The sequence below is a fragment of the Euleptes europaea genome, chromosome 4 (genome assembly GCF_029931775.1).
Source record: "Euleptes europaea isolate rEulEur1 chromosome 4, rEulEur1.hap1, whole genome shotgun sequence".
Classification (NCBI taxonomy): Eukaryota; Metazoa; Chordata; class Lepidosauria; order Squamata; family Sphaerodactylidae; genus Euleptes; species Euleptes europaea.
In genome coordinates, this window is record NC_079315.1 from 88,116,842 (window position 1) to 88,143,063 (window position 26,222).

Below are 26,222 nucleotides of genomic sequence, written 5' to 3' on the forward strand. Positions count from 1 at the left end.
AGGATAGAAGCTGTGATCTCCTCTACCTTACACCAAATATCGAACAAGTAAATAACAGAGAACCCTGTCTTCCAATCTCCATGTAAGTTACATGAACTCCCTTTGCTTATCAAATCTGATTTAGGACGACTGGAACTTTTTAAAACACGATTAAGACTCTGTACCCCATTATCCAGGACTTTAAATGATCTTCCGACTAAAAAGACTGTCCAATTAGTAAAAATTGAATTAGCAGGCAAATAAAAACAACCTGAAAGACTTGAGTGGCATCGATAGCTTGCAATCGGCGGCCGCGTTGTGAAGGGGAGGAGGAGTATTCCTTAGCTTTCGATTTTCCCGTTTGGCTATCTTGGAAGAGTCCTCCAGGCACGTACTCAGGAAGTAGCCTTTCTGAGACTTGGAAATCAAAGAGGAGGGTCGAGCCGGATTTGCCTCACTCAGTGCAGCAACAAAATAGATCCTACCTTCTTCAATTAGAGTGAGAGTCACGGAAGGCTCACAACCTCGTATCTTCCTGTTGTGCCTAGCAACAGCACCAAAGCCAATAGACTCTCTTCAAAACTCAGTAGCTTTCTAACACTTGATTGCCTGCTTACATTTATTTTTAGTCGGGGAAAAGGAGAAAAAAGCCTCAGAGAATCATGGAAATAAATTATCAGAAGATACAGGAAATGTTGGCTAAGCAAAATGAATTAATAAATGAATTAGTAAAGAAGAAGTTTGAACAGGTCTCCAAGCAACAAGAACAATCAGTTACACAAATGACTTTAATTATTACCCTGAAGTTTGCTGACATTATAAAGGAAATCAAGGAAATAAAAGACCAAGTTATACAAATGAAAGATGGCATGAACAAGATGGAACTTTCAATTAAAAATAATACGGAAGATTTGAAAGGACTTAAAAAAGACATGAAATCCCAAGCACAACAAATTGAAGCAATACAACTCCAGGAATATCATCAGATCACTGGCTGAAATATTTCATTTAAATGTACAAGAATTGAATGATGCAATAAACAAGATATATAGAATTCCTTTATCAACACGGCTACAGAAAACAAAAGCCAGAGAGATCTTGATCTCCTTCTTTGACATCAGGATGAAAAATATTATCATGAAATTCCAACTGGAGAATCAACTGAGTGTCGACAACACACCACTGATAATTCTCAAAAACATTCCACGTCACCTGATTGAAAAGAGAGCCATATATAAAGACTTTGTTGAATTGCTAAGAAAGAAAGGAATAAAATACAGCTGGTTGCTACCACAAGGCCTTACCTTTACTTATAAACAAATTAAACATGCTATCAACTCACTGGAAGGTGTTGAAATTTTTTTGACAAGAAATAGTGAGCTGTCAACTGAAACTGTTGGAATACAAGAAGAAGACTCAACAGCCCACGGAGCTCAGGGTATTGACTGTTCCAGACAGGAGACCACTTCAAGAAAGCAAGCGAATGGTGATAGAAATTCCAGACAGAAGAAAAAGTATAAGAAGAAAGGCTGAGAAAGTTGGAAGAACACTAATTTGACTTTTAATACGGGAAAGGTGGGGGGGGGGTTTTGGAAAAATATTATCAATATGATTTTTTATTTGGGATATATAAGGTTTTTCTTTTAATTTTTTTAAAGATCTATACAAATTATTTTGAGATGAACAACTGGAGGGAATTATGTTAAATGAGATTTGTATCTCATTGTTTCTTTAAATGTTTTTATTTCTCTTTCCTTATTATTAACATTATATGACTATTGTTTATTGAAAGACACTAGATAAGGGGAAAGTATAATATGAATATGATGATTTAGAATTAGAAAGTAAGAATGCAAAGGAGATTTTAGATATTTTAGAGAGGGAGGAAGACGGAGGGGAAGTCAATTTTTTTATTGATACAGAGGATGTATGGTCAAATGATATGTAAGTTATTATTGAAAAATAAAATTAAATATATATATATATATATATAGGAGATATATAGATATAGATATAGATATAGATATAGATATAGATATAGATATATATAGGAGATCACTGGTCCAGTGTTTCCCAGGGGGGCTGGGAGATATGAAACAGGTCAGGAGATGACTAGAGCATTGTTTGTGGAAGACTTTCCAGATCAGAGAACATCAAAGAGCTTATGATAATGAAGCAAAGAAAGCTTTCTTCTCTGATATTGTCATATTAAAGTGCTACTGGACTCAAATCCCATTCTTCTACTGTAGACCAACACAGCTACCCTCTGAAACTATTGTCCCATTAGCATCCTTTTCAGCAAAGTTATGCAGTGTTTGGGGTCTGTTTACATCTAGATCCAAACCACTGGGGGGGGGGGAATTGCTTGGTTGATTGTGATGCGTAGCTTAATTCCTTGCTAATCTTATTCTAATTTGGACACCAGCGTTAAGGTGAATACAGTGCTTTAAGTGTCATAAGAATTCTGTCGGTACTGCTTCACTAGTCAGATTACTTTCCTTGAGTAAGGTGGACAGAATTCTTTAGATTTTGAAAGCTACCATGTCTAAATCATGCTTAAATCTTCCAAGATCAAGATTCCTTTGGTCAGGACTGATTATACTATCTTGTAGCAGGAAATTTCCCTAAACCCCTTCTGGAGGAAATAGTAATTGATTTATGTATTGCATCTATAGTCTGCATTTCTCACAAAGACTCAAGACCTTTTTAAAAAAAATGTCCTTGGCAAAGGATGGCCTGGCGAATTAGAGGCCTGTGTCACACTATTCATTTTTAGGCATGATGATTGAGCAGATGGTGTCAGAGCAACTCCATGCTTATTTGAATGTCTTTGCTCCATTACAGTCTGGTTTTTAGGTCTAGTTATGGGATGGACAGCATTAGTTGTGATAGTAAATGATGTCAGTTTACCGATAGGAGTATATCCTCGTTGTTGTATTTTTAAGATCTACCATTTGCCACTGACACTGTAAACCATTCCATCTTATTAGTGACCAGAGAAGGGACAGAAGTTACAGGCATGACCTTCTCATTGTCTTTCTTTGTCAAATAGGACACAGAGTTTCCATTGGCATGCAGAATCAGTTGCCTTGCCCCTAATTATGGTGTCAGTTTCATCCTTTGTGTTTAATATTACCATTAAATTAGAGTACCCAGAACTTTGGAGCTGAGTGTTTTCAGAGAGCCAGTGTAATGCAGTGGGTAGATAGTAGGACCAGGATCTGGGAGACGAAGGTTCAAATCCCCACTCTGCCATGGAGGTTATGTTGGGCCAGTCATTCACTCTCAGCCTAACCTAACTCAGAGTGGTAGATGTGTGGCTAAAATGTGTGTGGGTGGAGAGAATAATGTTTTAAGCCACTTTGAGTCTCCACTGGGAAGAAAAGCAAAGTATAAATATTGACCTAAATATGCTGATGACACTCAGGTCTATATTTCATTAACTAATCTCCCAGTTGCAACACGCTCCATCTTGAATGTCTGGATGCAGCACTCAAGTGGCTGAGAGAGAAAAGGGCTCAAATCAGACATTACTTTTTTTAACAAGTAGGATCTGAGTTCCCCCAACCTAACTTGCTTTCCCTGCAGGGACTAGATTTAGATCATGACCATGGGGAGGACAAGGTTCAGCCTCCCCCTTTCCTGTGCAGTTCTCTTGACCTGAATTGGGCCTCTGTGCCACTTGAAAAATTAGCTCCTGCATCTGCTATCTGACCATGCGGAAAGTTAGTCACATCAGGGGAACCCAGGCTCAATTCATTATAAAAAGGTGACATCTAGTTTGGCCAAAGCTGAAAGTGAATCCAGAAAAGATGTAGGTGATGATAGCCGGTTGAGCTGATTTCTAGAGGGGATTGACCTTCATATTCTGGATAGTCTGAATTTGTCTCTGGGGACATGAGGAATCTTGCTTTGTGTTTAGATCCATTGTTGCTCTTTGGAAAACAAGTACAGACCATAGAAAGGAGGATTTACAGCTGTATTGGGTCAAGGAATTGGGCCCCCTTCTAAGCACAACTGAACTTACCATACTGAATCATGATTCCATATCCCCTAGGCTGCATTACTTTAACATGTTCTATGTGGGGACTGCGCTTGAATGCAACTTGCTTACTGGAATAATGTGATATGATAATATAGCATGGATGTTGAAACCCATTTGTTTCCAAGTTGAGTTTAAGGTTGTCATTTTGAGACCACTTAATGGCTTGGGACCCACATATCTAAAGAACCACCTCTTTTTGTACTCTTGACCATTCCTTTATCATCGGCAGTATTGCTTGTCGTGGTAAAAAAATGGCTTGTGTCAGTGGCTGCTCTACTACTGTGGAACAGCCTCTCTGATGCTGTATGCCAGATCCTGTCTACCTGTATTTCTATAAAACTTGTAAAACCTGGCTGTTATGGAAAGTTTTCTTCTGGAGGTTTACTGGATATTGAATTTCCAAATTTGAAATTCTGTTACAGTAATTACTTTATAGTGTTAGCGGATTATTGTAGGTAAAGTTATTTTTCTGATTAGTATATAAAATTAAACTCTGCCTTCCTGCTTTCCATTCCCACCCAGAACATACAACCTGTGTTGTTCTTGTTATTTTCCACCCAGACCTGGGGTGAGGTAGATTTTTTGCTTTCTGCCCTACTAAGTTTTTGCTTCTTGCATAGCAGTGTCAAGAAATATTGTCAGTGTTCTCTTTAAGGATGCCTGTTATCCAGTCAACTATTTTCTTTGTTGGCTGAGGAAGCCCTTTGCCTTGATTTTTCTGTAACTTGCCCAAAAAATCCCAGTCTAGGGAAGGAGGGGTAAAGCTAAATAGTAAATTAACAGAAAGTAATAATTAAAAAAAAAAAAAAAACAACTCGAAAGCTGGTGCTCAGAGAAACTCCAGAAAGTCTATGTGACCCATGTAAAGAGCACGGCTGGACTGGGAGACCCCTCTCCCATTGAAAGTAGCCGACCCAGCCTTCCACCAGGAGGAACCACTTTCCTTCAGGTGAATACTGCTCTTTGGCCTCTCTTGAGAATCTGTGGTAAGTAAAAATTTCTGTTTTCATACTTAAAGTTTCTAAGTAGGTAGTTGTTGAATAGTGACTAGGGCACTTCACAGTTATTAAACAGCTATTACTCTTTTTACTGATCTGCTGGATTTTAAGCATTTTGTGCGGTATTGGTGCTGCTTGTTTGTGTTTTAGTACTCTGTTATTGTTCCGAATTGATTTTTAAACTGGTCTGTGCCTGCTTTTCATAGCTCTGAAGTGATTTTAAAAAATCATATAGAAAGCTTTTATATGTTTGAGCCATCTCAGGAGTCTATAATGGCAGAGGACTACAGAACCTAATTAAAAAAATAATAATAGTATAATAAAATAAAAGCCTACAATTCATCTGCTGTGGAAAACTTTTTAAAATAACTTTTAATATGCATAAATACAGGTCTCAAACTGTTCATATCTATTAATGAATTTGTATTTTATGCAGTTTGGAATTTGAGATGTTTTAGTGAAATATTTTGGCTGGATGAAGAATAAATTGCCAGCATTAATATGTACAGTCCTATACTGTGATTTTAAAGGAGTTAGGAAACAGTTATGTCTAAAGAGTGATATATACAATAGAAACCAAAAGAGAACATAGTTTTTAGTATATACATTCCATGTTTTTGTATTATAATATTTACTATTTTTTTTTACAGAGAATGTCCAGATGCAGATTCAGTTGTAAGTAGTCTTACTTTGAATATAGTGAATGCCTTTTGGGAACCTTTGTTTTCAAACAAAATTTGTACAGTGATCCTTTTTCATTAATTTCATTCCTAGCCTCCTGTGGTCATTTTAACAATATGTAATTCAAGATGACAAAGGTAGAACTCCCTGCGGTTGAAGCTGAGGAATAGATTTCCAAAACGCTCTGAAAAATTTCCTTGTAGGCAGAGATATTTTCAGTCTGTCTGTTAGACGTCCAGTGTTCTGAAGCATTTTTGATACAGTTTACTTTGTTTAAATGGTCTTGTAAAATAAGACCATCTCGTACTATAAAGTGTAAAATAAACTGAAATATGCATTTTAACTATTATACCATGGATACATGCTGAAGTGGTTCCCCCCCACACACGCATCTTTGCAAGAAGTCTGAGCAAATTAAATGTTAATTTTTGTGCGACTATATGCCGAAGGAGCTTATACATTTATCACAGGAATGATCATGCTATTCATGTAATTAATGGCTTTTGACAGTTTCAAGAATAAATCAGTGGAGTGGAACATAATTGGGGCTAACTTACAGTGTTTACTTTTTGACTTGCTTGTTTTGGTGTAAATTTGTCAGTATACTCTTTTCAGCTACACAAAGCAACAAATCTTTTCCCCCCTATAGAACTACTAAGCTTCATACTTTGTGTGCAAATGTGATCTTTCTTTCTGCAGCATTTCCAAGAATGTCATGCATGACTTCTCAAACTTCTGGTTTAAAATACAAGCGTATTCTTCCCTTTGCAGAGTTTTTAACATAAATGCATAAATCAGTGATCCCAAACATAGCGCCCATGGGCATTGTGTTGTTTGCCGATGGGTTTCCTGGTGGCCATTTGCTGCTGCTTCAAAGCATCTTTTCCCCAAAGCAAAGAGCTAGTCCTGGCTTTCTACCACTTCACTGGAGCAGGAGAACCCAGAAATAACTACATAGCAGAAGGTTGTTAGGCTTGCAACTTCATAATATTTTGTGGTTGGTCCCAGGGCCCCATTTTATGGTTGTGCCCATTCCTCGTTCTCACAATTTTAAAACTGCTCACAGGCTCAACTAGATTGGGAACCTTGGCATAAATTATAATTGAAATTCCCTCCATACCTTCAGAGTATGGGTAAGGACAGTACTTCAAATTTGTGTGTGTGTTCTCCATTTTGTTGTTTAGTTTGATAGGGTTTTTCACATTCGAAAAGTTAAAGTACAATGATGCAATTTCAAAGAAAAGTGTATCATTATAGGAGCATGTTGTGCTTCTAAAAGCATGCATCTTATTTTCTAGAGAAAGGTCCAAAGTGCTCTCATCACAAACAATTAAGAATGCAATTTTAAAATAGTAATATGATAAACTGAAGGGGGAAGATGGTTTGGACTCCCCTCTGGTTCCCACAAGCGCAACAAAGCTGGTAACCCTATTGTATATGCATCTAGAAAACCCATGTCCATTCTGTCTTAATAAGTACATGTGAATGCCTGTGACTTCCTTGATTTTCTAATTAAGAAGAATGATATGGAGCAGCATAGTATACATGCATTAGTAGCACACAGTTATCTACAATGCATGCACACTGAGTACACTATGAATGCAGCCTCTGCCCTCATAGGTTACCTTATGTGTGATGGGGCATTGCATAAACAAACATTTGGCTGAAACCTTTCCTTGATTTGCAAGAGGATAGATATCTGACTAGTAAGCGGCATTAAATCTGTGTACCTCTGATCAGTGTGGGCATTTCTCTTGACTTCTTCCAGAACTCCTGTCCCTATTGCATTCAGAGGCTTGCTGTTAGAACACATAACAAGCAAAATAAGCTTAGCCATGTGGTTTAAATTGAGGGAGGTAGCTGTTTGAAGAGACCCTCAAGCCAATGGGTGGCTGCTTCTCTCATCCTGAGTGCTGCAGGTCTTAGGTGACCCTATGATGCAATTTTTCTAAATACGTTGACTGCCCACTTCTACAGGAACATTCTTTGTGTATGGAATGTTTTAATAACCAACTGACCCATATCCAAACCTTACCAGAAATTTCACTATGTTCTTCTTTCTGCAGCACTGAAAATTTAAAAGATAGCACAACACTGTCACTTTTGCATAGTCTATGTATGCTGCTTAGTGTAGATTTCCAGAAATCTATCCAACAACCCATTAGTATGGCATAACAGTCTCTGACTTTGGTTAGTCCTTTGTTGCTAAAAATAAATATTCAAAATATTTAAATATTTATGTAAAATAAGAGGTATCCTGGTGGATCAGACTAGTAGTCTATCTAGTCTAGCAAATTGTTTCACAAAGAGGCCAATATTCAGAGGTTTACCAGGTGAGAACGTCATTGGCACTTGATGGACCAATCCTCCATGAATTTGTCTAATCCTGTTTTAAAACAATCTGTGCTAGGGGCTGTCATTATACCCAATGGCAGTGAATTCTACAATTTAATTGCTTATTCAGAGAAGTACTGTACTTCGTTTTGTCTGTCCTAAATATGCCGCTCGTTGATTTACTGAGTGACCTGAGTTCAGGTATTTCGGGAGGAAGAGAAAAAGTTCTCTATCCATGTTCTCTACACCATTCATAATTTGTATAGACTTCTGTAAGCCCCACCCCAAGTTGTCTTTTCTCTGAAGTGAAAAGTCCCAACCTCTTTCCTATGAGGAAAGGTGTTCCAAGCCTTTTATCACCTTGGTTGCACACTTCTGCGCTTTTCCCGGTTCTTCAGTGTCTTTTGAGTAACCAGAACTATATACAATATTGCAAATGAGGCTGCATAAATAAATCTATGCAACACCATTATGGTATTGACCATTTTATTTTCAGTCCCTTTTCTAATAATCCTAGCATAGAATTTGCCTTTTTAACTACTGCTGCACATGGTTTGTTTGCTTGCATTGATATTACAAGGCGATGTCTTCCTTTCTCAGTCACTGCTGATTCAGATCTCATCAGCATATATTTAAAAGTATGATTCCCCCACACACTGTGCATTACCTTGTATTTGATCTTTAACTTCATTTGCCACATTGTTGACAACTCACTCATTTTGGAGAGATCCTCTTGGATCTATTCACAATCGGCTTTGATTATTGCCATCCTGAATAATATAGTATCATTTGCAAACTTTGCCACTACATTGACCAACCCCCTCCCCCAATTCCACATCTGTTAATAACAGATTAAATAGCACTGGTCCCAATAATAGTCCATGTGGAACCCCACTGCTTGTTTTGCTCCCTTATGAACAGTCCATTGACTCTTGCTCTCTGTTTCCTGTTTAACCAATTTTTAATCCCACTGTTCCACTTTATTTACCAAGTTTAACTTTTCAGCAGAGTAGAGAGAGCAAGAACTGAGGTGCATCACGTTTGCTTTTATGAAGGTTTTAGAAGGAATAGCATGAAGAAATGCTAGATTGAATGAGTAAGAGGCAGGAATGGTCCCAAGAGTCACTCAGCATGCATTGCTTATTGGTCTCGAAAATGATGTCTTCAATCCAGTCAACCACCACCAGAATGTGTTGACAGGCAGATTATTATTTATTTTATTTTACTGTTTATAGTCTGCCTTTCTCACTGAGACAGTGAGATTACACAGTGTAAACCTATGCAGTCAATAGGATGAGACATGTAATACACAATGTAATACTAATGTTTTTTATTATTTACAGAATTAATATCCTGCCTTCTGCTCTTACTAGTGTATGTTATGTACCGTCAAGTTGCTTCCAGTTTATGGCAACTCTATGAATTACTGACCATCTAAAATGTCCTATCATTGACCGTCTCGCTCAGGTCTTTGCAGCGTGGAAGGCCATGGCTTCCTTTGAATCAAACCATCTAATGATAGGTCTTCCTCTCTTCCTGCTCCCTTCAGCTTTTCCTAGCACTATTGTCTTTTCCAGTGAGCCTTGTCTTCCCCATGGTGTGACCAAAGTACAATAGCCTCAGTTTAGTCATTTTAGCTTTTAGGGAGACTTCAGGCTTGAGTGCTAGGGCTAGGATTACTGAAATCTGAAATAAGCATAGAATGTTAGGCATGATTCAGAGTGCACGTTTCCCCCAAGTTCCTCTTCCACTGCAGGAGTCATGGAACCCATGTGGACCTGCCACTGTGAAGAGCTACACTGCAGAAGAGGCGGGGTAATTTTGCCCCCTTCTTGCTACAGATCCCTCATCCCTATGGCTGCTTGCCCATATGGGTCTGGCATTTCCAGGAATATTTCTGTTGATCAGAACCTGGTGGTGGGAAAGGAACATGGGAATAAACCATATACCTTCCACAGACAGTTTGCTAGATCCAAACAATAATTGCTAGAAATGTTTACAAAATTACGTAGGTTTTAAAATAATTATTTAAAAATTACTCCAAAATACATTCTGCCACATTTTATATTAACACAAAAGTCTGGGTTACCAGCTGCGTTTACAGTATCACTAGCCACAGCTGTAAAAAAGCCTGTTCTCAAGCTGTGCCAGAAGAAATCAAAAGTAAATGTTTGACAATACTTACATGTAATTTGTGTATGGGTTACAAAATAGCATTTGCAATTTTAACAGTGTAACTTCAGAAGTCTGGCTGAAGCATAATATTGGGAATGCACACGACCTCTAGCTATTTGTATTTGTTCCACTTTTGTTGTCAAGTACTGTTAAAATAAAATGTTCTATCAACAAGGTCATCTTGAGGTCAAGCATAGCTAAACTTCTTGATTTTCAACAAGCCGAGCTAAGGTACTGGATTGATGCTGATTCTTTTAGAATCAGGTTGGGTTATGAGTGTAAAACTCATTAGTTCGTTTTTTAAGAGAAAATTTAGCCTACCTTTCTCTGAAACAGGACAAGGAAGATAATAATTTTTTTTTTAATCATAAACGGACAGTCATACATATTAAAAACTGAGGGGCAGTGTCAAAAGCCCTCAATAATACCACCTTGCACAATGTTTAGAATCTCAACAAAGTGGAAGCCTTCCTTCAAGAAGATTGTTCCATAAAACAGCAGCAGCTGGAGCTGTCAGTGATCATCCTTAGTACCCGACAGGAGGAAAGATTCAGTTGGTCCAAGGAGCAGAGTTGTTGCACAATTTGATCCTGGGAGAGCCAGTCCTGCAGGTGTGTGGGTGACAGGCCATGAAGTTTGACAGGCAGCAGGCAGCGTTGGATTCAGAAGCAAACCAGCAACCAATGCAGAAATCTCAAAATAGAAATCTGTTCCAGGTAGCTAGCCCCAGCTAGTAAGCAGGCTGCTGCATTTTGCACCAGTTGAAGTTTTTGAATTGTCTTCAAGGACAGCTTGATGAAGACTCTGTTACAGTAGTCTTGTCTCAGGGTTACTGTTGACTGGATCAGCATGGCCAGATTCACTTGGTCCAAGAAGGTGAAGATATAATGGATAGAAGACACTTTTTGCTACTCCAACCTGTTTCTCCAGTAAAAAAACACACAAAAAAAAAACACCTTGGTTTAAAACCACCCCAAAGCTCTCAACTGAATCCGGCAGGTCAGCAGCATCAAAGGCTGCTGACATATCCAATAACAATAACAGAGGCTTGTAAGTAGAGATTGTCCACCAGGGCAGTTAAAGCTGTCTCGGTTCCATAATGAAATCTGAAACCAGATAGAAATGGATCAAAGGCAGATGACCCATATCTTCTAGGGTAGAATATCTGTCCCACCCCGGTAGGGTTTCCTGCCTAAATATAAGAAACCAGTTGTCATCTGTATTGTTCCTTGTGGCCATTTGAATTGCTGTCTTAACCCTCTCCTGGTCATTTACCAAGAAAAAACACCTCACATTTTAGAAATATGGTTCTTTTGTATTCTGACATTATCCCAGTTACAAAGCAGTTATCGAGGCACTTTCTTTTTGAATCAAAAGTTTTTTAGTCTATGTACATATGAGACAACTGAGACTCCTGGGATTTTTAAAGAGATGCTGTTTAATAGGATGGAATATTTGACCAATCAAGGAAGGACAAGCAGCCAACCAGCTGACTAAGAAGAGAGCCTATCTAGGTCAAAGCATGGTTGAACAAAATACACAAAGCAGTACAAAGCTATCTTTCTCAGCCAGGCACATAGCTACAAAGGTAAAAAGATCTAGGGGCCCTTTTATATAGATTGGCCAAAGCCAGTGGTCCCCTGGAGCCTTGTAAAACTGGCCCTCTCAAGTATTATCTCAGCAGGTGGAGAGACAGGCCCCCTGTAATTCAAACACTGCAAACACATTACTTTGTATTGCCAGAAGATGTTTTACCATCTAATCTACAGTTAAAGGACGAGGCAAAGGGAAATGTAGTCAGTGGGGCTGCCATAACAGAGTTGGCCTCTTCTTATGTGACATTTGATGCTGAGTAAAAGAATTGCTTCTCACGTTTTATAGAAACTGAAAAAAGGAGATGTACAAGCGTTTCAGCTTTTTAAGCTTGCAGAAAACGTTAAACTAATGCGCTGCCTTGGAGGATGGTGGAGTCCCCGTCTTTGGAGGTCTTTAAGCAGAGGCTGGATGGCCATCTGTCGGGAGTGCTTTGATTGTGGGATCCTTCATGGCAGAGGGTTGGACTGGATGGCCCTTGTGGTCTCTTCCAACCTTGTGAACTTGTGAACTAGCGCACCAGTACATCTCACTACAGAAATGATGTAGAATTCCACATTTTGCTGCTTCTCTGAGCCGCAGATCCATGCATAGCAAGGAAGGTTAGAGCTACAGGCAGGTGCTGCCATATTGAAACTTTGGCTGTTTCTTTCCTGGATAACTCTCTCTGTGTATGCAACAAATTCCCAAAGGGCTTTTCTGACCTTTAGAGAGCTAACATCACTCATAACTGGCATTCTAATCTGGCATCACTCATAACTGGCATTCCATGCATTCTAATCCACAACAGAGGTGGGTATTGCACTGCTTGGAAAACTGTTTGCCTTTAATGAACCTCCAACTGAAGATCCACTAAGCCGCAGATCCACTGCAAATGTCTTAATAAGCCCAAGGCTTATTTGTTTGGGAGTGAACCCTACTGAACTCAGTGGGACTTACTTCTGAGTAAAGATTCATCACTGTTTCTTTGATGCATGGATAAAAGCCAGGAAGGTTGCTGTTGGAGACCACTTATCATCAGTGTGGGCCCTATCCGGTGGGGTTCCACAAGGTGCAATCCCCATGCTATTCAACCTCTATGTAAAGCCCTTAGGAAAAATTATTTATAATTTTGGGATTGGGATAGATGTTGTCATTTATATGCTGACAACATCCAACTCTGTATCTCCTTAACCAAATCTCCTGCTGATGTGGTAGAGATCCTGAATCACTGCCTGTCTGTTCTGGTTAAATGGTTGAGAGTGAGCAAATTGAAAGTAAATCCTGGCCAAACATTGGTAATACTGGTTGGGAAGGTGCTTCCTCCCTTCGATGGGGTTCAGCTGACCCTTTCTGACTCAGTTAAGAGCATAGGGTCATACTGGATCCAACATGACTACTGGAAAAACAAGCTAATACAGCTGCAAAAAATGCTTTAGTCCAACTCAGTTTCACCTGGAAGATGATCCCCTACCTTGACTCGGCCAATCTGGCCATCTAAAGCCATGCCATGGTAATAGCGAGACTAGACTAACGTCATGAACTCTGTGTAAGTCTCCCCTTAAAGTCAGTTTGGCAACCCCAGTTGGTACAGAATGCCACAGCTCAGTTATTATCAGGACCTAAGTGGAGCATATATATTACACCCATTCTGCAGTCATTCAGTTGGCTGCTCATCAGTTACTAGGTTCAATTTAAGGTATTGGCTATCGCATACCAATGGCCTTGGATCCTCATATCTGCAGGACCACCTTTCCCTGTTTGCTTTGCCATGACAGCTTTGCTTATCTGAACAGGGCCTTCTACTGGTGCCACCCTGCAAATGGGCAAGATCGACAACTGCCCATACACATATATTCTCTTTTGTGGGCCCTCCCCCCCAAAAAAATGGCCTGCTTGAGGAAGAGAGGAAGGCTTCTACTCTCCTGGCATTCCACAAACTATACAAAACTGAATTATTCAGGATTTTACACAAATAGTCGAGTTATACTATAATGGAATGGTTCAGAAAGATGCTTTAATAAAAGGAAAAGGACTGTGGACTATATATTATACTGTGTATAATACTATCTGTTGCTGTATGTATTGTGTGTGTTAAGTGCCGTCAAGTCGCTTCTGGCTCATGTATGTATTATCCTAGTATCTAATTTCTGCATCATTTAATATGCCATGCTAATATTTATGCTTTGTTTAAGTTTTATTTCAGATTTCTGCAATCCTGATCCTATTACATTGCTTATTGGATGTCCCATCTTATTGATTGCATTGACTTACACTGTATAATCCACCTTGAGTCTCAGTGAGAAAGAAAGACTATAAATAACATAAGTAAACAAGTAGTGGTGCAATAGACTGCCAGTGATTGACTGTTGGGCCACAATCATCTAACCCAGTTCCAATATCAGAACATCAAGGGCAGTAAAGTAGTCTAGTGTTGATGTTGTGAAAACTGGAGTATAAATAATATTTCACAGGCAATAAGAGATGTCTTATGCTTGATTAAATATCCTTTGCATTAAAAGTATTACAGTGAAAAAGGATTGTTTCACTGATATAGGACATTCATACCATATCATGCATGCCAGATAGTGGGTTGCATCCAGCACAAAATTTCTGCTTGCCACTTGCACCAAAATTTTGTTAAACTAATTTCTGCACACTGAAAGTACTAGGTATTGCATAAGATCTTGTGCAAGCAGAATTATACTACATCCATTTATGTTTCTGCTTCCACATCGCTGGATCCAAGCCAATATCTCTCACCCAGATAAAGACTTTGGACACACATCAGTAAGAGTTTACTTTAGCTCTGGACTACATAGTTAAATTGAGAGAAAATGTTATCATTCTGTCTTAGGTGTCCCAGAATAATTAATTTAGAAATTTCATTGCATTTATAAAGAAGCTGAAAGATAATCAGCCAACAATAAATTGTTATATCAACTGAACAGTATTTTCAGAGCTACATTGTTCCAATATATTTTCCCCCAAGAACATTCCGGATGTAGATGAAGAAGGATATAGCATTAAACCAGAAACTAGTCAGAATATCCTTTTGATTGTTATTCTTTGCTGTGTGCTTGTTTGTGTACATATAGCAGTAATATTGTTCAGTAACAGAAACTATACCTTTACCTTAACTGAGAATAACATACCAAAGAGAACCACTTCTATTCATCAAGTGATTCTGACTCTGAAGATGATGAACCAAGGAAGTTCCATGTGGAAATTAAACCTGTACAGCCAACCAATAGTTCTCATTATACTGTGCCTTCATTGGATGAATTAAAAGAATCAATAGGAAACATCACCCTTTCACCAGCAATATCTGTGAGTAATCCATGCACGATATTTAGTTAAAATAAACATTTTGATCCATTTTGTATACATTCAACAAGAAATTACCTGCTCCAGGAAATGTAGAGCTCCTCTGTCTTAACTGGGTTTTAATGAGTTTCATTGAACAAAGAGGATGTTTTGGTATATCAGGCTTCTTTAGCAGAAGCAGAGCTTCCATAATTGACCTTTTCATAGAACATATTAGGGATACAGTGGTCAGTATAAAGCCATCTTTGTTCTGAGAGAAATGGGAAAACCAGCTACATAGGTTGACGAGCTGTTCTCAAAAACCAGTCCCTTGGTTTCTGAACATATGTTTTACAGATTTGTACTATGCAACCTCTTACTCAGTGTTCCTGTACTAATGAGCACAGATTGTAGGAATTAGACTCTAGATGGGGATCTTATAATTTATTAAATATGCCGGTTTGAACACTGAATTCTGTCACTATATTTTTTTGTGTTTGATAAATAATTCTGTGTGACATACCAGAACATTTGTCTGACATAGTCCTTTCCCTTGCCATCATGAAAACTGATGGGCTTTGTTGGATTTTTTAATGTCCTCAGAGAACTTACAAACAAAAAAAATGCAGGTTTCTTATCATCTTAGGGTGTATACCATCATATAACTTCAATGGTAATTACACCTTGAATTAGACAAGTACCTGGCTGCCACAAGGGACTTCTTTTCATTCAGTCTAAGGTGGCTTCAGGTATTGGAAGGGAAAGCTAAAATCCCAGAAACAAGTTCCCAAATTTTAGTATCCCATTCCATCTGTGCCTTGAGTTTCTCTCTGCTGAAGTGACTATTCCTTTTATGAAACAGACTTCATTTACCAGTTTTCTAGAGATAAGGGTTTAAAATGTCTGTATTACAATGTTGTTAGTGATTGAAGTGTATTGAACTGCTTGTCTGTTAAATTTCAGCTGCTCCGGTGTTATACAAGCACTTTAATTATTTAGATATTAATAAGACTAGCGGTCTATAGATGATGGTATGAGAGATTTACGGGAGGGGGAGTCATTGGAACTTGAGAATACCTGCTTTATTGCTGAAACTATCATTTATGTTTAGGATTGTTATATTTCAAATTGTAGCTTGATATATCAAAAAGTACAGTAGTAAATATACAGAATCTTAAGTAATTATCTCTCCTCTCTTCTCCCCTTATTTTTGTTGACAACAGAGACACAGTCCTGTAAGTATTAAACTGTATTTATAACTGACAATATTACCTTGTTCTTAATAAAAACTTGGTAGTGTGGATTGATGACTATACTTAAATCAGTGCAGCTTTAATATGCAGCTTTCCTAAAGCTAATACATTAAACTTGTTAACATTAATCTGGCACCATGAAATAGTTGAAATTTTGGCCTACTATAAACCTCTCCTTGTCTTGGCTTTTAGACAAGAAACACATCCCTAGCTGCATTGGAACACTCTTTCTGGTTTGGGTTGTAAATCAACTGAATACTATAATTCATGTTCCAAACAAAACTCTCAAAGGTCTAACCTATATATCTGTATAAATTCCTTCATATGCTAATCCCAATATCTGGTATTAGTTTTTAGTCCAGCTTCAGCCAATCTTCTAGTAGAAGAAAATAGTAGTTTGCTGAACATTGTTTACTGTTATCTTTTCATTCAGGCACAAATGAACCGAAACTCATCTAGTAAGTATGAATTATCTGACCCTTATGCTTACTGTTTGTTAAAATGTGCATGAACAATCATGGTTCTTATAGATGAAATGAAGAACATAGTGTGCAGTCTAAGTATTCAAAATTAAGTTTCTTGTATGTGTGAAGTTAAAAAAAATGTTGTAGAGAGAAGGGTGCTGTTCTTCTTCCATAATTTCAAAAGCTTGCCTTTGTGGCACATTATCCAAAGTCTAATGAGCTGTAATTTCAGTTTAATAAACTGGCATTATACTATCAGTAATGGGACTCATAAATGTTTTGATGCTAGAAGTAGTGTTGCACGTCTAGTCCTAATCTTAGATTCTGGATTTAGGAACAGATACTCTCTAGATTACGATTTCAGGTATATCTATCTCTTTTTGCATACAAAACACTATGAAACGCTTGTCCTCTTGATCTTCCTACAAACCCTCTTAGCACAGATCGTCTATAGCAAAATGTTAAGATGAGGTTGGCAGTAATTCCTGGTTAATGTGGACAGGATTAGTCTTCATTATAACAAAATGCATAAAAGTTATTCCAGTGTTACACTGTGCTGTATAAATTTTGACCAAATGGCTGGAAACAGCTCTGATATACTGCCAGGTAACTATCAGAGCTTTGCGCCTCGGTAGTAATCTTTACAGGAGGGTATTCTGTTAGTTCAAAAATACATGGGGTTTGTCTTAGAGTTATCTGTTAGAGCTACTTTTCATGTGACACATGTGGATTCTTATTTTTATTTCCCACCCTTCTTGCAAGGATGAGCCTTAATTTCCCTGGACTTCCTCACAGTTGCAGTTGTCTGAGCATCAGGGTTAGCTTCCTAAAGAGGCATATGGAACTGCAGCTGGAATGGGAGGAAACTACAGGGTTTGGAGAAGCATAACATAGAACATGAATACATTCTTGCAAAATTGCTAAAAGGCCAACATTTAGCAAAGATCAAATTCTTCTTTACCATAAGCAAATCTTAGAAAGTATGGCAAAACCAAATGATTTGTGTGCTTGTCCATTTCTCCTTGACACTTCTGAATTATGTCTATTAGCAGTTTCCCATTTGGAGCTGTGTCTTCAAGTTTGTTGTTTTTGGTAAATGTCATGACTGTCAACTGTTGTCATCTTTTTGATTAGGTGAAGAATTAACAAAATTGAAACTTTCTGTTTCATCTAATGAGTAAGTTTCATTCTTTATCATGATCTATTTTCATTCTTTATGTTTGTTTTTATGTGAAGATGATAGAACATTTGTTTGGATGGGGTTTTCTAGATTGCTGATCCCACTGCAAGTTTCTGTGGCCCAAAGCGTTTAGCTTAATTTCTTTATTTTAAAGCTCAGTCGATTCATCTTCAGTCAACTGTTGGGTGCTCGGCCAGGTTTTTGTGATTATTTTAATTTGTATCACGTCAGAAGAAAGAAATATTTTGTACTAAAATCACTTATATGTATATATCACCCTGTAGTATAAATCTGGTGCTCATATCTCTTCGCTGAATTGCAGCTGGTACTTGGAAAATTTGATCACCTTGTACTTAATCAAAATTATATGAATTTACATTGCTTTGTGTTGCCTTCCAAAGCCAAAAGATTCTTATCACCAACCATGCATAAAAACATCTGAACTTGCAGTCCAAACTGTCCAAGGTCATTCAGGCAATAAATAATAATAATAATGTGGCTGCAGGCCAGAGTTAAGAATAACTTGTTCTTATTAACAGTACATGGCTTTTCTTTCAAAAAGGCTATTCTCATTCAATTGTACATGAAAAGAAAAGCTAAATCTGAAAGCTAAGAAGCTGTTATACTTTAAATTTGTATCATGTCCAAGCTGAAAGTGTAGATAATTTTAAACTAGCAAATTAGTTACACAGTAATGGTAAGTAAGAATGCTGATCATACCATACTCAAAAAACTTGAATTAAATGCTTTCAGAAGGGGCATAATAAAGTCTTCTTTTGACAAAAGATATCAGAACACAAACATTCAACATTTGAAGATAATAGCTCTGGAAAGAATGTTTCTTCATGGTCTCTGTGCTTTCACACACACAGCTTCTGTGCTATGAAAAAGCAGCTTCTTATTATTTTGGAGCTCTAGCTAAAGAATTGGTGCTCAGGTCACTCCCCCTCAGAGAGAGCTCTGCCTCTGTGAGTGTTCTTTAAGAGGAGAAGCTAACAGCTTCCTTTTCTGATCACCATGGTAGTAGTGGTTTTGAGACTTTTCCTAAGATTTTACTCATAATTTTTAATATTATATTTAAGTAGGTGGTCCTAGGAGCCCCGTGGCGCAGAGTGGTAAGCTGCAGAACTGCAGTCCAGGCTCTGCTCACGACCTGAGTTCTATCCCAACGGAAGTTGGTTTCAGGTAGCCGGCTCAAGGTTGACTCAGCCTTCCATCCTTCCAAGGTCGGTAAAATGAGTTCCCAGCTTGCTGGGGGTAAAGGGAAGATGACTGGGGAAGGCACTGGCAAACCACCCCGTCAACAAAGTTGTGACATCACCCCATGGGTCAGGAATGACCTGGTGCTTGCACGGGGGACCTTTACCTTTAGGTGGTCCTAGTTTCTACAGTGGTTTAGTCCATAATTCTGGTGGCCATATTTCTACATTACTATTAGAATGTGGACTTGTAAGCCAACAAGTCCAGCTGACAGCATGGGATATAAATACTTAAAACAAATTAAATCTCTTGTGGGGGGTGTTACATCCCATCAGTTGCACATTGTTGGTACTTGCAACAAATTATTCAGGCCACGACCCATGGTATCTTCCATACCTGGGCCTTCTGTCTGAATGCGATGGCCTGATACTTCATCAAGATATCCAGCTCATCCCATCCTTCAAAACATGCAGAGAAGAAAAAGTCTTTTATGAAAGGGGATTTCAGAACTAATTCTAGACTCAAGCTCAATATTCCAGAGCTGCTTCTGGATAAGTGCAGAACTTATATGGGAATGATTACCTTTTGAAGAACATCTGTTAGAGATAAGGATTCATCATTCCTTTTCTTAGTTACCATTTAGAGTTCAAAAGATCTGCTCATTTTTGCTTTACCTTGATTACAATAATTTACATGAGAAAATATTCTATCTGAAAATATGCATGTTCAACCATGTGTGACTTACTTCATTTTCTGATAAACTTCTAAAATAGAAAGGGGGCCAGTGACCTCTGGACATGGGACCCACTCCTTAGAAATTCTGGTGACTCATCATCCTTGACCTCAACAATATCTTCATCCTCATCAGGTAAAATTACTGTTGCTAGAAAATAATATGTGAAGGTGTCCTATATTTTAACAGAAGTCCTTTTTGATAAGTGTACCATGTAAATAAATTACAGTAATGTTTCTGTTGCTAATTTGTGCTAAACATACTCTATTGGTTCTTCATGGCAATTGTAAAAAGTTTGATTTAAAGAATTCTTAAACCTTTCATTTAAGAGCATATTCTTGGTGTACACAAGAACAATTTAGATCAAACTTTCACGTGCTTAATTAGTACTGGCTTTAATGGATGTCAAATGCTCTTGTGCCCAAAGTTACAATGTTAGAAGAAGAGTTGGTTTTCATGCCCCGTTTTTCTCTACCTTTATGGAGTCTCAAAGCAGCTTACAACCGCCTTCCCTTCCCCTCCCCATAACAGACACCTTGTGAGGTAGATGAGGCTGAGAGAGTTCCAAGACATCTATCACTGGCCCAAGGTCACCTAGCAGGCTTCATGTGTAGGAGTGGGGAAACAAACCCAGTTCACCAGATTAGAGTCCACTGCTCATGTGGAGGAATGGGGAATCAAATCCGGTTCTCCAGATTAGAGTCTGCCCCTCTTAATCACTATGCCACGCTGGCTTTTAGTTTGTTTCCTAAAAAAAGGTAACTATATGATCAATGTACAAATATGTGATTTGAAAAATAAAGGCATTCTACCTTTTGCAATGTAATTTAGTATCCAATACTTCCTGTTGCACCTAGTTCCCCAAATCCTCACCCACCAAGTAACTACATTTGAAGATCATTTTATTCTATGTGTCCCATGTCTGCCTGAGAATCCATTGACTGCTTGAGCTAATGATGGAAGTGGGGGGAGACAGGCACGCCATTAAACCACATGGAAGAAACAGATGTGGAAACTACGGATATACCCTTGTTATGTTTTATTGCAATCTTATTGAATCTGCTATCTGTCATAATGGTGAAATTAAACTAATGCTTTCATTTTGTGCTCAGAATGTAGTTAGAACGGTGTGTGGAACTTTCCATAATTCCTGCGCTTTTTGCCCCTTGATAGCTGATTTAGCATAGTCACCTTCTTTAAAAGTTCTCCTTGAATCCTTTCCAAAGATTGTATATCAAATGTCATCAGTACGTCAGGTAAAAATGGGAATTTGTCAGCCAGCATTCCTCACTGGCTGCATAAGCTAAAAGCTTGGCACTGAAATGTTGAGCTTGCTAGATATTTTAAACTAAATCTGTTTTGTTTTGTTTTTAAATGTGTCTTCGTCACGAGTTCAAACATAGGGTATGTCATGTTGCAACAGTCTGAAATGCAGAGCATGACAAGCTTCATTAAAAAAAAAAAACTGCTGTTGCTTCCTTCTGTGCCACTGACTTCCATAGGGGATAGGTAAAGCTCTTCTGTAATATTAACAAACATTTCTTACCTCTGTAAAATGGGGTGAAAAAACCCAACTTTTGGGCTTAATGTATGCCTTCACTTTCACCCTAGAACAATATATATGGAAACTAAATAAGTCCCACAAAGCTGTGGCTAAGGGCCGCTTTGTTCTTCCCAGCGTCCTTCAGCCACATGCAGCCTCATGGGTGCCTGTGGTTGTCGTCTCTCCCACCCCCATCGGCTTGCTGCCCCCTTTAAAATGTGCGACTTGCCAATGCAGGTTCCGCACCCCACCCACCCGGATGGCATCTCCTCACCCTTGACAGCCCTGCCATATTGTCTTCTGATTGGTCTGTCTGAAGTTTCCTCACGCCACTCAGGACTCATGGGCCTGCTCCAACAGCCACACCACCTTTCCTGTTAAAATAGTCTATCTGCGTGTTATGAGTACAACGAAGAAAGTAACCTTCCTATTTATAAACTGCATACAGAATCGCTAACAAATCGTAATCTTGGAACAGTGTCATTTCTAGGGTTGCCTTTCAGAATAATAGTATTACTGCTGCTTTATTGCACTTATGACATAAAGATTGTTTAGAACACTGTTGATATTTGACATTCAGTACAGCAATTTCTGTTCTGTAAAAAATTACTGTTAAATTAGCTTTAGATTGAAATAGCTACTGTGCCAGAATATTGTTGAAATGTTCACAGTTGGTTCTCTGATAACAGTGTTTTGACATCTTGTTATTTTCTTCCAGCAAGGCCAACAACCCCTCTTTCCCTGGGTGCCTTAGTGCCTCCTCCAAGACCAGCTTCCAGACCAAAGTTGCCCACAGCGAAACTCAGTGGAATTAATGAAATCGTAGGTGCATTCAGCCTTGCCTGTATTGATCTTTATTTCTCTTATCCACTCGACTGCACGTATTAATGCTTCTAAATTTTATTTTAAGCCAAGGCCCTTCAGTCCTCCTCTGACCTCCAACTCCAGCCCACCTCCTCCAGCTCCACTGGCACGTGCAGAGAGTTCCTCCTCAGTATCCTCTTCTGCATCATTAAGTGCAGCAAATACACCCACAGTTGGTAAGAGACTTCATCTGTTGTTAGCTCCATAATACCCTTAAATATTTTTATAGCTTTTGAAAAATATAAATACCCTTTATAAGTTGGTTCTTGTAGGTTATCCGGGCTGTGTAACCGTGGTCTTGGTATTTTCTTTCCTGACGTTTCGCCAGCAACTGTGGCAGGCATCTTCAGAGGAGTAACACTGAAGGACAGACTTGACACTGAGAGACACTGTCCTTCAGTGTTACTCCTCTGAAGATGCCTGCCACAGCTGCTGGCGAAACGTCAGGAAAGAAAATACCAAGACCACGGTTACACAGCCCGGATAACCTACAAGAACCAATGAACTCTGACCGTGAAAGCCTTCGACAATACCCTTTATAAGCTTGCTCTGTGGAAGAGTTTATGGCCAGCATGGTATAGTGGTTAAGAGTGGTGGACTCTAATCTGGAGAACCAGATTAGATTCCCCCACTCATCCACATGCAGCCAGCAGGGTGACCTTGGGCCAGTCACAGTTCTCTCAGAACTCTCTCAGCATCACCTACCTCACAGGGTATCTGTTGTGGGGAGAGGAAGGGATTGTGATTGTAAGTCGCTTTGAGACTCCTTAAAGGCAGAGAAAAGCAGGGTATAAAAAACAAGTCTTCAGATGCTCATTAACTTCAGAAATAACTAGAATGTGAAACTAAAGTGGTTTTCAAAAGTGTCACATTATCTGTTTACAAAATATATATACAGTGGTTCTGTCACAATCAGCAAAATATCTGGTTTGAAAGGCAGTTTGGAAACCACCTATAAATTACAACTTTACCAATTACAAGGAGGAGAGATGAGGCATCAGTTATTTTAAACAATTGTTTCAAACTGGATTCTCTGTGTAACTCCTGCCTTTCTGTTTCTTCAAGTGTAAATATATGCGCAGCAGAAGTACACTTCATACATGAGAGCTTTGACTCATGAAAGCTATGCTGGAATAACTTTCACTAGCCTTTAAGGTGCAACTGGGCTTCTGTTTAATTTTGCTGTAACCACCCCCTCTAGAATTATCATCATATACATTTATTTATCTGTGTTATTTTATGTTATGTTTTTAATTGTTTGGATGATGACTTTATGTAACATATTACAAGAACAGTTCCAGTTGCCTGAAGTAGGTGAAGATGTGAATGGCAATCTAAAAGTTTATTCTGTTAAGTGTGATATGTATGTCTAATTAATTGTATGTATCTGTTCTGACTTCAGGAACACTGGTATGCTTTGGAGCTGCAGTGCCTGGAGCTGTTTCCCTGTTACTTTCAATGGAGAGAGCCATTCCATAGATAGAAATGCCAGGGAATATGAATTAATGAAGGCCTATTCATCATTGTGTGTATTTAAGGCACAGATCTCTAGTATAGATTGGGACGCTTGCTTTTATGTTCTTGTTGGAACATGCTGAATCTGGTGAACATGCTAATCTGGTGAACTGGATTAGTTTCTCCACTCCTACGCATGAAGCCAGCTGGGTGGCCTTGGGCTAGTCATACCCTCTCAGCCCCACCTACCTCACAGGGTGTCTGTTGTGGGGAAGGGAAGGTAATTGTAAGCTGGTTTGATTCTTCCTTATATGGTAGAGAAAGTCGGCAAATAAAAACCAATTTCTTCTTCTGAATCTGCTTTTGGATAGGCTGATTGTTTTGCACAACTAACAACATATATCAGCCATTCTTGTTAAGATGATAAAATCCAAAATTATTTTTCTGAAACCATCGCAAATAAAATAGGAGTAAGTTTAACTCCAAGATTTTGTGTCTATACTATAACTTGATTTGCACTTCTGGGTCCAGGATTTATAAATCCTGATGATACCCTTTTTATATAAGCTTTCAGTTAGATACACTTTTGATCTAATATAATTACATATCTGAATTTCAGGAGTTCCTGCATCTAAATATGCTTTTTTAGTATCACTTAGGAAGTGAATGTTTTAAGAAAACTGTAGACAGTCATCCATATTTGAACTTTGTAATACTATTGGAAAATTAACCATGTAAACTGTATGTATTGCAGGTGTTTCACGAGGTCCTAGCCCCGTCAGCCTTGGAAACCAAGACACCTTACCTGTTGCAGTAGCTCTTACTGAGTCTGTTAATGCCTACTTTAAAGGAGCAGATCCTACAAAGTTAGTTTAAGACTTTCACTATTTTGATTATTATTTTTTGGCATTTAAAAAGCAGCTTGCTTTGTTCCTTTGGGGGAGATGAAACTTAAAAAATTTGTGATATATTTACTGATATGTAAGTGTGCCTCGTGAGTTATTGGTGAACTGTTATGCCTGTACCTGAAAATGCCTTGCCATGCCAATTTGTAAGCCTTTCAGCTTCACTTGTTGAAAATGCTTGTCTTGTGAAAAAAAATTCCAACAGAACTTTGTTGCCCATTTAATTTCTGAGGTGCATTTTTTGTTGTTGCAAACTTGCCTAATTTAAAAACTCTGTCATAAACTAACAGGTTTAATGAATCATACACCATCTGATACTAGTTTTCAATTAAAATGTGTTCTGAATTTGGTCTCATATTTCTCTGAATGCAACATGCCTAGTAGGTTGTAAAAGAAATGTTTGTTTTCATATCTATCTTTAGATGTATTGTGAAGATCACTGGTGATATGACAGTGTCATTCCCAAGTGGGATTATTAAAGTCTTCACCAGCAATCCATCTCCAGCTGTGCTCTGCTTCAGGGTAAAAAACACAAGCAAACTAGAGCAGATTCTTCCAAATGCACAACTTGTATACAGGTTTTGTATTTTTTTATATAATAGCAAACAATCTAATATATTAATGTGTTTTGTTGTAATAGTATCTTGCATAAAAAATAATCTCTATAGCCCTGTTCACGCTGTGAATGTGCTTTGTTAAACTGCATGGTGTATTTGCTTTTGTTTTTCATTGCCCTTGCTTCAATTCTCTGCTTAGTTTGCGCAGATATGTGTAGGTTTCACATTTCCACTCGAGTTGCACTAGAAAATATTTATTTATTTGTTATTTAACGTTTGTCTTTCTCATTGAGACTCAAGACAGATTACTTAATAAAAAGTGCAATCATTAGGATGAGACATCTAATAAACAAAGCAGTACGACTAGCATTGCAGAAATCTGACACAAGGCATAAATATTTGTCATGATGTAAACAATGCAAGAAATGGTATTACATAAGTAGAAATATAATGCAGTGAGAGCAAGATAAGAATATAAAGCAACAGATAATTCATATTAGTGGTACAGTTCACGTTCCCTTGCCTCCATTGAAATGTCTTCCTGAATAATTCTGTTGTTCCTTTATAAAAATACCTTCCTGAGCAGTTCTGTTTTACATAGTTTGTGGAAAGCCAAAAGTGTGGGAGCCTTCTTGACTTCCTTCGGCAGGCCGTTCCATGGGGTGTGGGCCACCACAGAGCATGTAAGTGTTGGTCTTGCCCATTTGCAGGGTGGCACATGGTTAAGGCCCTGTTCAGATGAGTGAATTTATTAGGCCTGGGCATAGAAGGAGAGGCAGTCCTGCTGATATGAGTGTCCAAGGCCATGAAGGACTTTTTATGGTATGGCCAGTACCTTGAATTGAACCCAGTAACTAATAGGCAGCCAATGGAGTGACGGCAGAATGGGTGTAATATGCAAGCTCTGAATAGTTCCTGATAATAAGCAAGGTGCAGCATTCTGCTATAACTAGAGATGCCAGTTGATTTTGAGGGGAG

General features: G+C 38.4%; 1 protein-coding gene across 1 annotated transcript in view; it reads left to right on the plus strand.

Annotated features, from left to right (window-relative positions):
- Positions 1–26,222, plus strand: part of FCHO2 (FCH and mu domain containing endocytic adaptor 2) — a 77,308-nt gene that overhangs the window by 41,206 nt on the left and 9,880 nt on the right. The window contains exons 11-21 of the mRNA XM_056848249.1: positions 5,673–5,697; positions 14,777–14,831; positions 14,936–15,114; positions 16,314–16,325; positions 16,777–16,801; positions 17,942–17,984; positions 19,961–20,055; positions 22,182–22,285; positions 22,374–22,503; positions 24,537–24,648; positions 25,110–25,265. Coding sequence (XP_056704227.1) covers positions 5,673–5,697; positions 14,777–14,831; positions 14,936–15,114; positions 16,314–16,325; positions 16,777–16,801; positions 17,942–17,984; positions 19,961–20,055; positions 22,182–22,285; positions 22,374–22,503; positions 24,537–24,648; positions 25,110–25,265 — 936 coding nt within the window. The remainder of the gene's footprint in view (positions 1–5,672; positions 5,698–14,776; positions 14,832–14,935; positions 15,115–16,313; positions 16,326–16,776; positions 16,802–17,941; positions 17,985–19,960; positions 20,056–22,181; positions 22,286–22,373; positions 22,504–24,536; positions 24,649–25,109; positions 25,266–26,222) is intronic.